Source organism: Strigops habroptila, chromosome 1 (genome assembly GCF_004027225.2).
Source record: "Strigops habroptila isolate Jane chromosome 1, bStrHab1.2.pri, whole genome shotgun sequence".
Classification (NCBI taxonomy): domain Eukaryota; kingdom Metazoa; phylum Chordata; class Aves; order Psittaciformes; family Psittacidae; genus Strigops; species Strigops habroptila.
Window position 1 is genome coordinate 141,929,461 of NC_044277.2, and position 17,192 is coordinate 141,946,652.

The window sequence follows — 17,192 nt, forward strand, 5'->3', positions numbered from 1 at the left end:
ATGAGTGTTTTCTTGTTTTCACCTTAAGGGGTTAGAGGATGTATGAGTCAGGTGTTTCCCTTGTAAACCTGGTTTTATATCATGCAAATATTGCTGCCTGATACAATCTCATTTAGAGTTTGTTTACTAAGAAAATAGCAGATATTGGAAGGATGAGCTTTGAACAGAATTTTGTCCATCAGTTGCCTATTTTATACTTGGCTCCAAGCTAATGGTCTGACTTCAAGAGTGTTAATAGTATTCTCTTGTGACTCTCCTAAATACCTATTGCCTTGTTTTCTTCAATAATTTTGAATGATTCATGATAAGAAAAATTGTGAACATTAGGACCAGTGTGAGAATTAATAGCGGAGTTCATCTTTAGCTAGTTTGAGACTGATAATTTTTAAAGGAAATTACTGATATTAAGGAAACATGTAGCTTCATTAATGACTGTCTCTGGACTGCTGGAAATCTGCATTAATTTTTTTCCCCTATTTTAATTGCTCTTACTGGATTGTGCTTGTGTAAGGTGTTGTTGGAGGAACTGAACCTCTCACAGTGGGAGCAAATGTCTGCAGCAGGATGAGATCTGATCTAACTATGTAAAGTCTGTATTCAAAATCAGCAATATCATAAGACACCTTGTCATTTGTGAGTTTATCAAATTAATGTGTAGTTTATATGCACGAATAGAAAGTCAGACATAATCTATTTGTAAAGGTTTTGGTTTTCCTTTTGCTTTGTGTTTTCTACGCTGTTTTCTTGTGGTTTGTAATGATCAGATTGCTGGATTTTTCTAGTAGTAAGGAGGAGTTGATGTGAATTTCTCAGTTTCCATTAACATGGTAAATTTATTAGCTCTTCTTAAATCTTTTGATTATTGTAAGGTATTTTATGCTGTGCTACTCTAGGAAACTTATACTGGATCATGATTCTTACCTTGGCTCTTGGTCTTACAGATAAGGTTATGAAATGTAGCTATATATTTAGCTGTGTGCTCTTCTTTGCAGCTACTTGACTTGCTTTTAGTCAGAAACGTTTGATGGCATTAATACATCTGAAAGCTAAGCACTCGAAACTATGGAATCTGATTTTTATGGGTTGCTGTTTTTGGTTGCATGAAAGGGAGGAAGTAAAGAAAATAGTGTGGATGTGAGGGGAGTGTCAGATATTGCATCAAATCGTCATGAGAGTGGGGCATATTACAGCATTCTGTTATTAAAGTCATTTCCCGAGGGAGATAAAAAGTTAATTTGGAAATGAATAGTGTGACCCTCTTTAGATTTATGATGGCTTGAAGGACAGGGGAGCAAATTAATGAACCTTCCCCACCTCCTGTCCTTACTGTAGATTTCCTAGGCAGACATCAGGCATTGCCCTAGGAAAGGGGAAAAGGTGGCAGAAAACAAAACAGGAAGGTGCTGAAGAGCAGCCAAACAATCTGCTGCTTCTGATGCCACACATACAAGTGAAGATGATGAATGGATCAACCTTGTACACTGCAGCAGATTGTCTTGACTAATTAAAAGAACTCTTTATCACAATGTCTTTTGAATCATCCAAGAATGGTCCAATTTTCAAACTTAATTTACGCCACTGTTCACACCCATGAGTTATCCAAGATCATTAAAGGCACATTTTAGAGTTGATGTTAGTAATTAATTGATCCTCTTTTCATATATCATGATGTTCTACATTAGCATTTTCAGTATTTTCTGAAATAGGCTATCTAATATCCATGCCCTCAATGTCAAAAACCAATCAGTAAAACAAACAACCCCAAACCTGTTTGGAGTTCAGTGTGGTGCTTTCAATTGATTTGAAACGGTAGAGTTTTGATTTGGTTCACACCACTGGTTAGCATTGTGCATGAATCATCTTTGAACCTGCTGTGGTTTCTTTGCCATTATTCTAAAGGGCTAGCACTTCAGTGCTTTCCTTCCCTGCTGTGAATTGATTAGTGTGGGCTTATATTAATTGCTTTAAAAACACTTTGTTCTTTCCATTAGTAGTTTTAATTTCCTAGTTTTAGGTTTAAGTGCTCACTTTAAAAATTAGATCTATTTCTTCTAAATTACTTCCTGGTTTTATGTGTTTTCTTGTTTTGTGTAATGAATATGAATAAAATACTACGGAGTACTTCTGGTAACAGGTAAGCTGAGCTGAATGGTAGAATTACATGTTAGAGTTAGACATGTACAGCAAAGTGAGAAAATCACAATGTAGATAGATTGTCAGAGGATGATAGAGTTTTATTAGAAATTTGGGAATATCTATGTAGATTTTGAACTTGATTCTGATTACACTAGTTTCACATCTGTGAAAACAGAGTTGAAAAATCCTGATTTTCTTGTTTAGAGAAGTTAAATACTAAATATAACCCACCAAATAATTCATATGATCTTTGCTATTCCTCTTATTTGGTATAATATTTGCATGTATGCTGCTTTATTGAATAACAGCAGGCAGGAAGACTTCCCTAGTAACAGACTCTTGAAATGTTGTATGTCAGCTAATAACACTGTTGTCAAGTCGCACATCATTGTAATTCATATCAAAGGCAGTGGTCAGGGTTCATTATTGCAAGAGACTTCTTGTAGTCTAGTCATGCACTACCTGTAATACTAATAATCGTTTTTAATGTAGAACACAACTCCTTAGTGTTAGATTTTGTTAAAGTTCCCTTTAGTAAAGAAATTAGCTATTAACCTTAAACCTGTAATTTTGTTCCCTCTTTCATGTTGCTCATCAATTGCTGAATGTCTAAGTTTTAAAAATGTGAGACTACTATTTGATATTACTGTTAAGTCAGTTATTGAAAATGTCATATTTTAAGGTTCACATATTTAGTCTTTTAATGTAAAGCATTAAACAGAAGAAGATACCAGTCATTCTTGGTTATTTCTATTTTCAATAGTGAGTTTTTGCCATTACAAATATAAATAGCAAATAAAAACCGAGCAAATGATGGGGAAGGGTCAGTTGGATAGGGTGTTACAGTTGGAGTTGCAAACTTGAATGAGTTCAGTTCTGCCGCAAATCCTCTGTTTACCATGAGGCAGATCTAAACCACGATCTAAGCCATTGTCATGTGTTCAAGTAGATGGCCAAAGTCTATAGGAAGAGGGCAAGCGAGTGGCAGTACTGTCTGCAGGCTTTCTCAGCCTCATGACTTGTTTTTTCAAAAGCCATGTAAGATGACATCATGTTCTCTAGATAGTAGCTATTGATGAGTAATAGTCATTTAATTTATGTGGGTTCAAAAAGATATTTTGCACATAACTTTCAGCATTAATAATTATTCCATAGTATAATCACCTATGTATGAAGACTTATTATCTTTAGAGGTTTTCTTTGGATTTCTTTGTCTAATCTGGCACTTGCCAGATGCCAACTTTGATGCCATCAAGTTCTTATGTCGTAAAAGAAGTGCACACAACTTCGTTTCTGGTGTATTGTCTCCTTTAGCAGTACCTTTTGCAATCTGAACAGTCCTGCCTACTTTTTGAGAGCTTTTAGATGGGGGCCTTATAAAATACGTTTTGAAAGCTCAAGAATATGGAACCAACCAGCTCTCTTTTGTCCGCATGCTGGCTGTCTTCAGCGAATTGGAATACTATGGGCTTAAATTTCATATCCTTGATATCAGAGTGAAAGAAGAAATCTTAAAATCTCAGCAAGGAAGAAAATAGGAGGCTATTGAAAAGGGCTTGAATATGTATTTTTAATGTGTTAGACTAAATTAATTCTTTTAAAGCTAGGAGGAGGCATAAACTCATTTACCAGTAAGGTAAAGATTTTATGTTGGCGCTGAATGTGCAGAGCAGCTGCAGAGGCTCCAACTTTGTCAGGGAGCTTCAAACATTTTTATTTATGTCTATAATCCTTAGTGCCCCTCAAGTTTTTGGTCAAAGTATTTTCTTGTTTTATACCATGTTGTAGGTCTGTAATATTTGTAGCTGATAACACATACACTACACTTCTAATGGTTTTAAAAATTTGTTATCGTTTTCATGCCTGCTTGCAATTACTGCTTCACTGACTGGGATTCATTTGGTATTATGATTTTATATCAAAAAGGCAGGACATTTTATTTTAGGATTGTTGGTTAGGTTTTCTATGCTACTTGTGAATAGGCAAGGGTAAAATTGTAGGAAATTGGTGAAATGCAATACATTGTGGTTTAGACATATCAAAAGACAAATATTCCTATCAAAGTAAGAATTTTGAAACTGGAAACTGAACAGGAATTGAAAATAAAGCCTGTTCTCTCTCAGTATGCTTGCTGATGACTGGGATTGTCCTGACACCCTTCCAATAAACATGTGCAACAGTTTTTGCTCTTATGCTGGGATTGAAAGTAAGAACCTTTCATTTCAGCACGTAACTGGTAGCTATTACCAATTCAACTGCTAATATGCAATAAAAACCAACCTGCTATAGATCAATACATTTAATACAAATCTTCATATTATACTTACTGAAAATATTTTTCTTCAATTTCATATAGTTTGACAGTTGTGGCAAATACTCAAGATATTTGAAAGAAGAAATATCCTACCTCAGATATTTTTCTTACAGTGGAAATGTTTATTTCAATTCTCAGATCTTGTTCCCTTATGTTTATGAATAGCAGTCAGCCTTTTTTTGTTTCCCATGTTCAATATTAATTATACACTTGTGAAAGGTCTTAAAATATAATAATCAAATAATGGTGATGTGTATCTCTTTTACATATAGATCTTTTCTGTTGTGTTTATCTTCCTTCTCTGTCAATTACAGAAAGTAAAGCATTAAATAAAAATCTAATTATTTTATAGCAAACATAATTTTCTGCCTGCAGAAAGGCCAAAAATCCTCTCTTCCTCTTTGCCTCTGAGTCATTTGAAATGAAAACTATTGCTAAGAAGGCTTAGGAATTGGAACTGAAGAATAACTATTTTCAAGAAAGTGGCTTGAAAATAATTGGGACCCCTAAAGATAAGGTTGCTAGATTTTCTCCCTGTTGTGTTTTATGGTAGACACCATTGTGAATTGTGCTTTGGTATAATATTTCTGAAAATCAATGATAATTTCATTGGTTTTGCTTTGGAACAGCAACTCAGGGCATGGCATGAAAGTGTGGCAGTAAGATGACTTTGAAACTTCCGGGTTCTGTAGTGGGTCTTTCTTATTTGGGATTTACCCAGAAAGAGTAAATTTTTGTGAACTCTTTAACTTATTCAAGGTACCAGTGGCCCTAAGAGGCTATTCCAATTTCCAAACACACGTTCCTGAATTTGAATCATAGATTGAATCGTAGAATGGTTTGGGTTGGAAAGGACCTTAAGATCATCTAGTTCCAACCCCCTGCCATGGGCAGGTACACCTTCCACTAGAGCAGGTTGCTCCAAGCCCTGTCCAACCTGGCCTTGGACACTGCCAGGGATGGAGCATTTACCACTTCCTTGGGCAGCCTGTGCCAGCGCCTCACCACTCTGAGTAAAGAATTTCTTCTGTATTTCTAACCTAAATCTCCCCTATTTAAGTTTGAACCCATTACCCTTTGTACAAACACCACAGTCCCTGAATTCACTTGCTGCATTAGATTGAGATTGAGGAGTTTCCAGTTGGCTTTTTCCACCAACTTTCTATCCTCCTATGCTGCTAAAGTGGCATGAGGTCATGGCTGTGTTGGCCATTTTATGTTCATTCTTTAGCCTTTGTTGGAGCTTTTCAGCTTGTCAGTGTAAACGTTTGCACATTTATGGGTTTGGGGGTTTTTTTGTGAATGATCCAGAACAAAACCACAGGCATGAACAACAGCAGACTGCAGTATATCTTGATGTAAAGAGCACAAATTCTGAAGTCATTTGTCAGGGGTCAAAATCAAATTCTGTTCACCCCTGGTTTTTATTGTGGAGAATGTCTTGTTTGTTGCATTGCTGTCCTCCTAGAAGACGTATTGATTCTGTATGATGAGAAATGAAAGACTAATTCCTAGTGTTTACTCAAAGTGTAGCAATCTGTGGCTTTTTTATAAAAGCTTATGACAATACTATAAAATACTGATTTTTGAAAGTGAATTGACTCGAGAGCACAGATCTCAGTGTTTTGGAAAATTTCCTGCTCTGTATTTTTACAGAATTTGCTTGCACATATAGTTTCATGTATTTAGGGTCCAACTGCTACTGTAGGTCTAGCCTACCTGCAGGTAAATCCAACCTGTAAAGGAGGAAACAAGCAATCTGGATGTGTAGAATTTATAGTTTTGTATTTAAGCAGAGAATTTACTAAAATATTAAGAAAAAGGCTAAATAACAATATTTTAATTGTTAGACAATTTTAATTAGAGGATTGAAATAGTGACTTTATTAAATTCCTTTGTCAGTGACACAAGGTCAAACGTTTTATCCATTTCACTCTATTCCCCACACCCAACTTGGTATAACACCCAGCTTGAACACATACAGCGGAAATACCTCATCATGTTTTCATCAGGCAAAGAATTCTGTATAGGGAACCAGTACAGATGTTCTTGATGCCCAGTAGGAAAGGAGTTGGTCTTATGCTGTCTCCTCAAGACTGCCTTTGTTAGTGCATGCTACAATTATTCCTGTGAGACACAAATGCAAGGCACTGTAAGTTTACACCCTAAGATAAGATACTTCCTTTGTATGCTATTGCTAGGATAGAAAGCTTGAACTCTAAAATAGAAACCTGTTGTAAGGCTCTGACTTCAGAGTGGGTGCCTGGAATTGTTCAGGGATCACACCTGTAACATAAAGCCTTTGGTCCATATTCAGGATCCTGCAGTAGGTTTGTGTTTTGCAGGCAAGTAATTTAGCATGTCTTAGCAAAACAGATATTGAATATTTCTTGAAAGGAAAATCAGAGGCATAATCCCATTCTGAAAATTGTTACTGTGTTAAAAATTCAGATGGTATTGATGGCAAGTCTTACAAAGTTGGATGACCAGTTATTTCAAGCCAGTGTTGTTTATTTGGATGTAGATTTAAATGAGAAGAAAGTGCAAGTACTTGATGTTTAATATTAGGATTTGCTTCTATATATGGTGAAGACCCTGTATGATTTCCAGACAGGGTAGGACCTAATTTAATATCATTTAATATCAATTTTATAAAAAGTCAAAAAAGAACCAAGCAGCATTTGATTAGAATATGACCATTCTAAGAAATGAACTCCGTAGCTAAACTCCTCTTCCACCTGCCTTAAGACGTTTCCTTTGTAAAACTATGTAAGATAGCAATGAAGAATGTGATAATGTCACTCTCTGTCTCTCTTGTGCATACATAGGTAAAGTTAGGATAAATCAGATTTAGGCTTTGTCTTAATACATTGCTGGATGTGGTTTTATGCTTTAGCTAAGTTGTGTGTATAATTTTCTTTCAAGGCTCCAGCTATTTCTTGTTTCAATCATAAAGGTTTGCAGGTGACCTTTAAGAATAGCCATATTGGCTCTAGTTTAGTCTTTGCTTATCGCAGCGGAAAGTATAGCTGACTTTGTAACTGCTAACAGTTTTTGAAACCTATTGTTTCATAATTTACTCTTTACCACAAAAACATTTTTCTAGGTCTTTCCTAAACTAGGATTGCATAGCTATTCTGGTATTTGATTGTATTTTACTGCCAGTGTGTTCTCAGTTTAAATGCTGCTTACGTAGCAAAGTAAGCAGCTTTTGCTGGGGTAATGCCACTATGCCCTAAGCATAAGAAGATTTGTGCTGGCAAAACTTGATTTTGTCAATATGATTGCTGTTACAGCAGTTGCTCCTTTGGGGAGGCTGGTGTTTAAATGACCTTTTTTTACATTCAGTATTGCTATACCCCATCAGCAAAATTCTGGTTTACAGGCATGGTCTAAGCTTTTCATCTAACTAGTAGATCTGGCTCCGGAAAATTAACCTCGGATATAATAACTCTTCCTATCTGCAATCCTGGGGACTTTTCTTATGACCTGGCTGTGTCCAAGGTGCCATAACTGTATATTTAGGGGTTGTTAGATGGAACAGGAGAATAGCTTTCAGGTTCTTCTGACCTATGTAAGGAATTTGTTCGGATTTCCATTGGAATGCATATAGGCATTTTTTCTATCAGCTTGATAAGAACAGAAGTTGTCATTAAATTCAAGCTTCCTAACTTAGAAGTAATGAGTTCTTTTCCTTACATAAACTCTTCACTCCTCATGAGAACTTCATGACAGTTCTTATAGCTGTATCACAAGGCTAAACCTACCTATTGTTTATGAAGCACCTCAGTAATGTTATAAAGACACAAGAAAATCTTCAAAACACACAATTAGGTGTTTTGTGGTGTTTGATGAATGGGCAAAGGGACAATCATTCTTTAACTCAGACAGCATAATACAGGAAAGAACATCATAGGATTGTAGAATTTGTAAGTCGTAGTTTTTGTAAGACATGATTTACTAATAAATATAAAGCGTTTTGGATTCTAAGAATAGAAAAGACTGCATTAATGTAAAGTATTACTGTCTTTTGAGAATATTCTTATAAGTATATATATGTGCTGGTTTGTGTCTGATTTTGAAATTCAAGAGAATATAGCTAAATCCTTTTGGGTAACAACTCCTCAGTATTGTCAAGAGAGGTGCCTGACAAATGTATCATATATTAATATGGTAAACCCAAGAAGTTAATGTAGCGTGCTTTAAAAAACACAGCATATTTATAATTTCAGTATGTGCACTGAGTCTATTAATTCAAATTCTTAATGGTGCACGCTATTTCATGGTATGTATACTTTTATAGTTCTGAATTTTTATTCATTTCTGCCATTTAAAAATATTAATTACTGTTCCACTCACTTAAATCACATCAGTGAAGCAGACCTAGAAGTAATTTCCAAAGCAGTAGAACGTTGCTGTTTCTATTTAATAGCTGAAGTGGAGCTCATTTTTGTTGAGAGCTAGTCAGAGGCTGAGGTTCTGGGTCACGGATTTTTGCCAACAGCTATTCTACTACTCTGCTCCTTTTGTGAGTTTAGTGTGTTAAATAAGAATTCACTTCCTCTGTTTGTAAATAAATCTTAAATATGTTTTTTTCAGCCTTGTGGAAGAAATCCATCTTTTTCCAGTTCTTTTCCAAGTCATCTTGGTAAGAATAATTTTTATACATATATATTATAATAGATACATATCATACTTCTCAAATCACGTCAAACTAGTTTCATTAGGTGTGTTGATAAAGTAATAAAATGTTGATAAAATGAAATTGAACAGTGCATCAATACAAAAGAATCTAGAATAACCAGCCATTTATGCTGTTCTCACCGACAAATCTACCTGTATAAAAGGTTTCTTTATAAGATAAATGCTTTTTTCTTTTTTTAATCAAATAAAATCCTGGAAAAAAATAAAAATCAATGATCCTCATCCTTAATTAGAACTATATATTTGCCCAACTCAAGCTAGAAATGCTGAGGGAATTGCATTTTATTTAACAGTATGAAACCCAGGTTCAGTTGGCATAATAATGCGGATTCCCACTATTTACGTTTAGAATTTCTTTCCGTACTAAAATATCAAGGATGTGATTTTGGATAGTCAAATGCTGCATTTCCATCCCAGAGTAGGATTCTCCACTTATGAAGATCATGAAAACTGTTGATGGTTTTGTGTGTCTGGAGTGTTGCAAAACAAATATGTTAATGAAGAAGAAAAATCTGTAGGCTAGTTTGGAAGCTGGGTGCTTTGCTGTCCCTTGCCTTCTCATTGCCGAATTCCACAATCTCTTGTTTCTTTTTTCACTCCTTTTGTTCATGAACTTGTATCAGGTAAGTGTTCTGTCATGTAAGCATGCTCCAGATGAATACTAAATAAGTATGCATTATAAATAAATATGAATTTCAAGAATAATACAAAACCAAGTATGCAGTCTGATTCCACTGAATAAATTACGCAAGCTTGCTCAGGGTAGATGATGTTCATAAATGTGATTCTGAACCAACTTTGTTATTTCTTAGGTTTAAGCATTTTAATCTTCGCTCTTCCTTTGCAATGATTTATTTCACTATCATTTTAAATCTCTTTAATACCATATAGCCAGATAAGCCCTTTTTTATTAAAGTAACCTCTTTAGTGATGATAGATTTTTCCAATAGCATACAGAAAACAGGCTTTGTGATATTTTTTGTACATATATGTACAAATCTCTTCTTGTGATAAGTATTAATGATAAAACCAACATTTTCATAAATAGTCTTCTTTTGGGATAGGTACTGCTTTTAGGTAGTAACAAAAGAGGAATACGGTAAAATATGGAAGTTAAATGTTTCATGTTAATATACTCAAATATTGCATTATTGTTTAAAACTTCTCCAGGTGTAATCTTGAAACTTAACTGCCTATATATATATACACACACAGACACATACATATTTTGGTATGTAGCTATGAGTATTTGACATGGTTATGATCTCTAGAAATATTCCCATATCTTGAAAAACTTTTTATAATATTGTCATAGAATATAATTTATAATATCAATATAATTTGTAATTTTTATAGTGTTATCATAGTCATGGAATTTAAAATGTGTGTATGTCCTGCCACGTAAGTAGAAGAATTTGGAGTTAGTCACAAATGCTCCCTCCTGACCTTCCCACACACAGTTTGTCCTCCTGAGTTCTAGAAAAAGAGTTTTTACAGAGTAAAAAAGCAGCTAAGCTCAAAATTGTCTGCATGGCTGGTCATCTGTAAAGGTTTCACAGCTCTCTTAAACCTGTATAGCTACCTTTGAGCTTATGGTTGGAGTTGAGAGGGGAAGAGGCTTATAGCTTTTAGGGAGGGTACAATAAGTCCCCCTTTCAATATGCTTTGTTAGGACACCTGTGATGGCTTCAGTTGCCGTATATAACATTCAAGCTTTAACAGTACACTGGCTGTCAGCTATGGTCTTATTCGGCTCAAGGAATGTGAGACCCTGAAAGGTTGCCACCATCATTACTGTTATCCTGTTTCCCCTACAGAAAAGTGAATTCAGCAAAGGAACACTAGGCAATTGGGAAGGCTCAGGAACCAGGACTAAGTACACTGGAAGTGTTGTTAGGCTGGTTTTCCTCACAAACAGAACAGATGAACAAACTCTTCCTTTATAGGTCATATGGGTGAAGGGAGCTGCTTATCATTTATTTCCAATTACTCTCCATAAACTAGTCTTTGGCTAAGTTTATGCTTTTATTAATTTAAAGGAACAGCACACATCAGTAACACTGCACTCTGTTGTTCTACCTAGAATTTTGCCAGACCCTAAACTACTAAATTTGAATTATGCTTCAGAATCAATACACTATTTTATGCTATCAGTCAGTTAATGTAGAGCTAGTACTAGTAAGTTCAAGGAATATAACAAGTACTTCATAATTTCTATGCTGAGACCAAATGTCCAGTGTATTTTCTATGCATTGTTAAATGTAGTTCATGTTATTTCCAGTGATGCCATTGACTAGACATTGACTTTTTTAGGCTCTGAAGAGAAGTAATGTGGGCTCAGAATCGGAAAGTATCTCCAAGAGCAGTCTTAATTCCTAGGCTGTGCTATAGTCAAAGCAGGGTTGAATGTTTGAATTAAATATGATTGAATTAAAGCAGGCTTTAATCTAGCTATACCAGTAGCAGGGACGTGTTGGCTTGCAGATACTGGGCAATTCACAAGAAATAGGTTTTAATATGATTGCTTCTCACAGTGCAACTCTATATCAGTGAGCAATCTCATATACTACGTACAAGTCTGTGTTGTGGTCTAAGCAATAATACTGAGAGTTGGCAATTTCTTACTCTCTATCATGTATCTGGGCCTGTTAGATCTCTGAACCCAGACAAGTTGTACCAAATGTATCCTTTCATGTCATTTATGACTGCGATGTTGTACATGTTATAGTTGCCAAACAAAAAGAACTTGTGCTCAAATGCTCAAAACATGCTTTTTGCACATTGTTGTGCTGGCAGCACTGATCCTCTTGGAAGGTGTGCTTTGCTTGCTGCTGTAATTGCAGTTGAAAATCAAGTTCATAATTCCATTGAGCCCTAAGAAAGAGAGTATGAGCTACGCATGATCATAAGAAAAATTGTAACTAATCAAAATTAAGCATATTCATACTTTGAAAGAAGAAACAAACTCCTTTGGTTTTGTTTGGGTAACACCTTCTTTTCAAGAAAGCGAATAATTTTGTGGAAACTTTGTGAAAGTAGGGCATCTGTAGCCATGTATAACTAGATTGATTTTTTTTCTTTTTTCTTTAATTAAAAATAATTTTAACCACAGTCCTTCAATAAAAAAACCCCCAACATTGTGAGAAAGAATCATGTAGCAGCCAAATGGAAGCAGTGGTTGGATTTTATATTTCATTTTTAATTTTAATTGGAGAAAAAAAGTCAAGCTACAGGAAATGGTTGTGGTCAGAGATTCCACTCCTTGTGATCCAGCTAAAGCAATGTAGCCACCCACTTAGAACTGTCTAAAAATAGTACTTATTTTCTGACAAACCTTTCCTGTGAAAATACGGTAAATAAGGAAAAAACATTGGAGAGGAAAAGCGGGAGCCTCTTCACTCCTATTTTACTTGGGTTCTGTTTTCTACTGGGAAATTGCAGTCAAATATCATTTGAGGGAAGAGGTAGAGGTATTTTTCTGATTGGTAGCCCCATGGATGATAGAGGAACACGTATCATAGGTTATTGCAAAACTTGAAGTGCCTTTTGGTCCAGTGTGGTGCATACCTTGTTGGTTGTCTAGACGAATGGATGCGTGTTGCTGATTCTTGCAAGTACTTGTAGCTCATCCAGGTTGGATACTTGAAACAGTAGTAATAGAAGACTCTTATTCTTATATTCTGCAGAGAGTACAAGTTTATGCTGCTGAACTCATCTGCTGGAGAAAACTATGATAGCAAATATGGCAAATAATAAAAGCTCTAGCACTTACTGTGAATGGGCAGTTGGTCCTCTGTGGTCTAAATGAGCTTTGAGCTGAAGTTCCTCTTTAAACTCTGTGCTTGCATGAGAAGATCATAGAATGGTTTGGGTTAGAAGGGACCTTCAAAGCTCATCTGGTCCAACCCTCTGCAATGAGCAGGGACATCTTCAACTAGATCAGGTTGCCCAGAATCACATCCAGCCTGGCCTGGAATGTCACAAGGAATGGTTCATCTACCACCTCTCTGGGCAACCTGTGCCAGGGTTTTACCACTCTCACTGTATAGAATTTCTTCCTCACATCCAGCCTGAATCTCCCTCTTTTAGTTTAAAACCATTACTCCTCATCCTGTTGCAACAGGCCCTGCTAAAAAAGTCTCCCCATCTGTCTTATAATAATATCTTTATAATAATAATAATAAAATAATAAGGTCTGTCTGCAATCTTCTCTCAGCCTTTCTTCACAGGAAGGTGCTTGAGCCCTCTAATCAGTTTTGTGGCCCTCCTCTAGGCCTGTTCCAACAGATTGATACTGATAGTAACTGATAGCTATTGACATTTCACTCCAGTCTGTGGTCTTAATCCTTAATTTAGCCTCATCCCTCTGTTAAAAAAAAAATCAACACAAAGATCTCTGGGAATGGTTTGGCAACATATGTTTTAAAGAATAGAAAATAGTATTTATTTTAAGAGTGATTTTCATGACTTCTGCAGGATGGGCATTAGTTATAGTTAGGAACCTTAAATTTATCCATAATGAGTATTTCTGGGTTTTTTTCTATTTGTGAAGTATGCATTTTTCCTAAAACCTACTAGATTAAATAGCCACGGTTATGCTGTGGCAGTGCATGTAAAACTGCTGTGACAGATTAGGAATGTAGTCTATGAGATTTCTGAAAGTGAAAATGCCCAAATCCTATTTTAATGAGTGGTTTATAAAGCAAAATAATTGCTTGTTTCGAAAGAGATTTAATACCTAAAGAGGGGTTAAGAGAGAAACTAGTAAAAAAGTGTCTGATATCCTTATATTAAGACACCCAAAACCACACACAGTACTTAAGTGTAGAGAGGGAGAGTCGCCTCCCTTGACCAGCTAGCTATGCTGTTCTTGATGCATCCCAGGACACAGCTAGCCCTTTTTGCTGCCAGGGCATGCTGTTGGATCACATTCATTTTGCCATCAACCCAAATTCCAGATCTCTTTCCATGGGGCTGATCTCCAGCCTCTTGTCCCAAGTGAAAAGGTCAACAAAAGTTTCCTTTATATAGACATTTTGCTACAAACAACAGGGAAAAGAGCTGACTTTTTCAATGCCATTGTCACTTACACTAGACTTTCAACATGTTTGCTATAACCACAAAGCTTAAGGCTTGTCTATGCTGCGGTCAGTTCTGGCAGCGGTTCAGGAAGATGTCTCCACCTAAGTGAGCTAGTAGCTTAGCTTGTGTCAGTAATGCGGATCCAGAAACAGAGTGCTTACAAAGTCCAAAGTCTGCTGTGAAGCTTAATAAATATTTGGGCAGTTAGTTGTTGCAGCCATCCCATTTTGGGTCACCTGGCAAGTTCAAAGCAGAGGATGTCTTCACGTCTAATGTATGAATGTCCTCCCATACTTGCAAAATACACGTGTAGTTTGAAGAAATTTCATAGAAAGGACTGGAACTGGAGTGTTGGAGTGATTGGAACGTATTCTGGCAATTTAGGGACCATGTGGCAAGCACATGCTGCTCATTTGGAGGGCTGCCATATACTTCCAAGGTGAAGTGTGCCGCTTCTTTTGTGTTTTCTTTATGAATATCATGAGCTTGGGATAATGGAGGAAATACTGTATAATTAAAACTTTGCACGTATAAGTTTGAAAACTTTGTAGAAAGGTTCCATTTAACTGCTGCTAGCTTCAGAGCTGGAATGATTTATTTTCCCTCCAGAACCTTGAGAAAATTATTGTTGTTGGGGTTTTATGTTGTTTTTCTGAATGGTATTAGTAGCTGATTTTCAGCTGTTCTTGTAGAGTTTTGAGTCAGATAGTTCTGACTGGTTTTAATTCAACTTTCTAATATTGAGGGGTCATAATGGTGGTAGTTAAGTGTGTATTTGTTACAAATGACAGAATTTGAGAACAGGTTTTCAGGTTTTTTCATTTATCTGAAGTACATGATTCACGGGATGAAGAATGGGCTTTTTGGCAGAGTACTGAGAGAATGAAGAGCCTGTTTCTGCTGGTGACCCATATGTCTTTTTGACCCTGGGCAGATTGTATAAGCCTTCTCTTTCAGATGTGCTTAGTGTCCTTTGGGTGTCCAGTGAACACCTTTATTCTTACAAAACTATCAGAAACTGCTGTTCATCGTCCTGAAACTAGGCCTGTTTAAGGTCCCAGCTGGACCTTATTCATGCATAATTCTTTAATGAATGTTCTCTAAGGTAAGGTAATGTCTAAGCTATAAATGTACATCATTGTATAAATGTATACATATATAAATATATGTATAAATGTACATCATTGGACAGAGTCTTGGGTGACGTGGTCTAGTGTGAGGCGTCCCTGCGCATGACAGGGTGTTGGAACTGGATGATCTTAAGGTCCTTTCCAACCCAAATCATTCTGTGATTCTATGATCACGGGAATGTAGGGAGGATAAATTCATTAGGATTTAGAAGGTATTCACATTTGATGAGAGGCACTATACAAATTCTGAGTAGATGTGAACAGCCTATTTTATGACTGTATGTCTGTGTAGATCTATTACCAGTAGGATTGCTGATGAAAAAAGAAAAATATGTGAGGGGAAGCAGAGCCACCCTTTAAATCATTTTAATATTATAAATAGATATTCTGCATAATAAAATGCCATTTAAAAGGGAGAAGATATTACTAAAGCATATCCTTCTATCACTGTTTTTCTTGTCTGGAAAATTATTTTGAACCAGTGCTCCTGTTAAGGGAGGGAATAAAATTATTTACAAAATCACCTGAAGCTCCACTTCTGAGAGAAAAATTGAGCCCACAGCATTTGTGACAGCATTATGTTCTTTATGGGAAGGAAATTCAGCTATTTGCATCTTAAAGGAATTGCTTTCTACTGCTGAACACTGATATTTTAGTGTGTGTGCTACATAAATTTTCTTAAAATTTTACATTCAGTGCTAAGGAACATAAGAAAACTCATGTACAAACAAACATTCTTATGTGTTTCTTGGTAGTTGTTTGGGGTTTTTTTTATCCTGTCCCAAAAGTTGAAAATGTTACAGATAATAAACATGAGTCTAAAAGACTTTAATAAGGTTTTAAAGCTAGCTATAGCAAACTGGAAAAGAAAAGCACAAGCAGTGGTGAAGTGTGTAGTTACGTGCTTTGCAGAAATAGTGACCATGATGACTGCTGGTACTAGAACACGTCTCTGAGTTTTATGATGTTGCGACATTTTCCATCTCTTTGATCTCACTGTTCATGTTTTATTGTAACTTCATAGTGGGTTGTTGGTTTTTTTGTTTGTTGGTTTGGGGCTTTTTACAAAATATTTTTAAACTAGTCCAAAGTGGATGGTGGTTGTGTGAATCATGGTATAATGTCTTACAAGTTGTCTTTTGAATGAACACATTTTTACAATGCACTTCAAAGAAAAAGTTATTGCAAAGTAGCAATCACTGTTGTGCCTTGCATGGGCAGATCTCTGTCTTTATCACTTCATTGCTCTGACTGTCCCAAGAACATTTCACAGTGTTGCTTCCAAGTGACTTACAGCCCAGCTGAGGCCTCTGGTCTTTTTGCTGCTTTCGTAGATTGAGACAAACAGCCCAGTGATGTGCATGGTGATGATGCAGTTCAAACTCTCTTCAAAACAGTTAACAAATAACATAAGTATCTGATGATTACTGTATGCTGGCCCTTGACTGTTTCTCAAAATCTCCTAGGCTTTCTACTATATCTAGAGGATTGTCTGTTGTCATTTGGACCTTGCTGAACCCTGGTAGTTGACACTTCCATTAATCCCCTCCAGTTACAAGGCTGTAATAGTGCTTATTCTGAATGAATTTTAACAGTTAGTTTCTCTTGGAAGGCTAAGCTTGTTAGGAATCCATTGTTTGTTCAAATACTGTGTTCAGAGAAGAATTTGAAATACATTGTAAAAGATGGTAATAGTTCTTATCCTGACCCTTTGACATCTTGGAGCAAGCCCACTGAATACACAACCTGATGACTGGGGGACCTGGAGCACATGGCAGACACAGGAAGGTCAAGAGAACAGGTTTCATATGACCTTTGCAAAGATT

At 36.1% G+C, this 17,192-nt stretch overlaps 1 protein-coding gene across 2 annotated transcripts in view; it reads left to right on the top strand.

Moving 5' to 3' along the window:
* The window catches only part of ULK4 (unc-51 like kinase 4), a 225,741-nt gene that overhangs the window by 97,732 nt on the left and 110,817 nt on the right, over positions 1 to 17,192 (top strand). For both annotated transcript variants that reach the window (XM_030512705.1, XM_030512714.1), the window contains exon 32: positions 9,050 to 9,098. In XM_030512705.1, the coding sequence (XP_030368565.1) occupies positions 9,050 to 9,098 (49 nt within the window). The remainder of the gene's footprint in view (positions 1 to 9,049; positions 9,099 to 17,192) is intronic.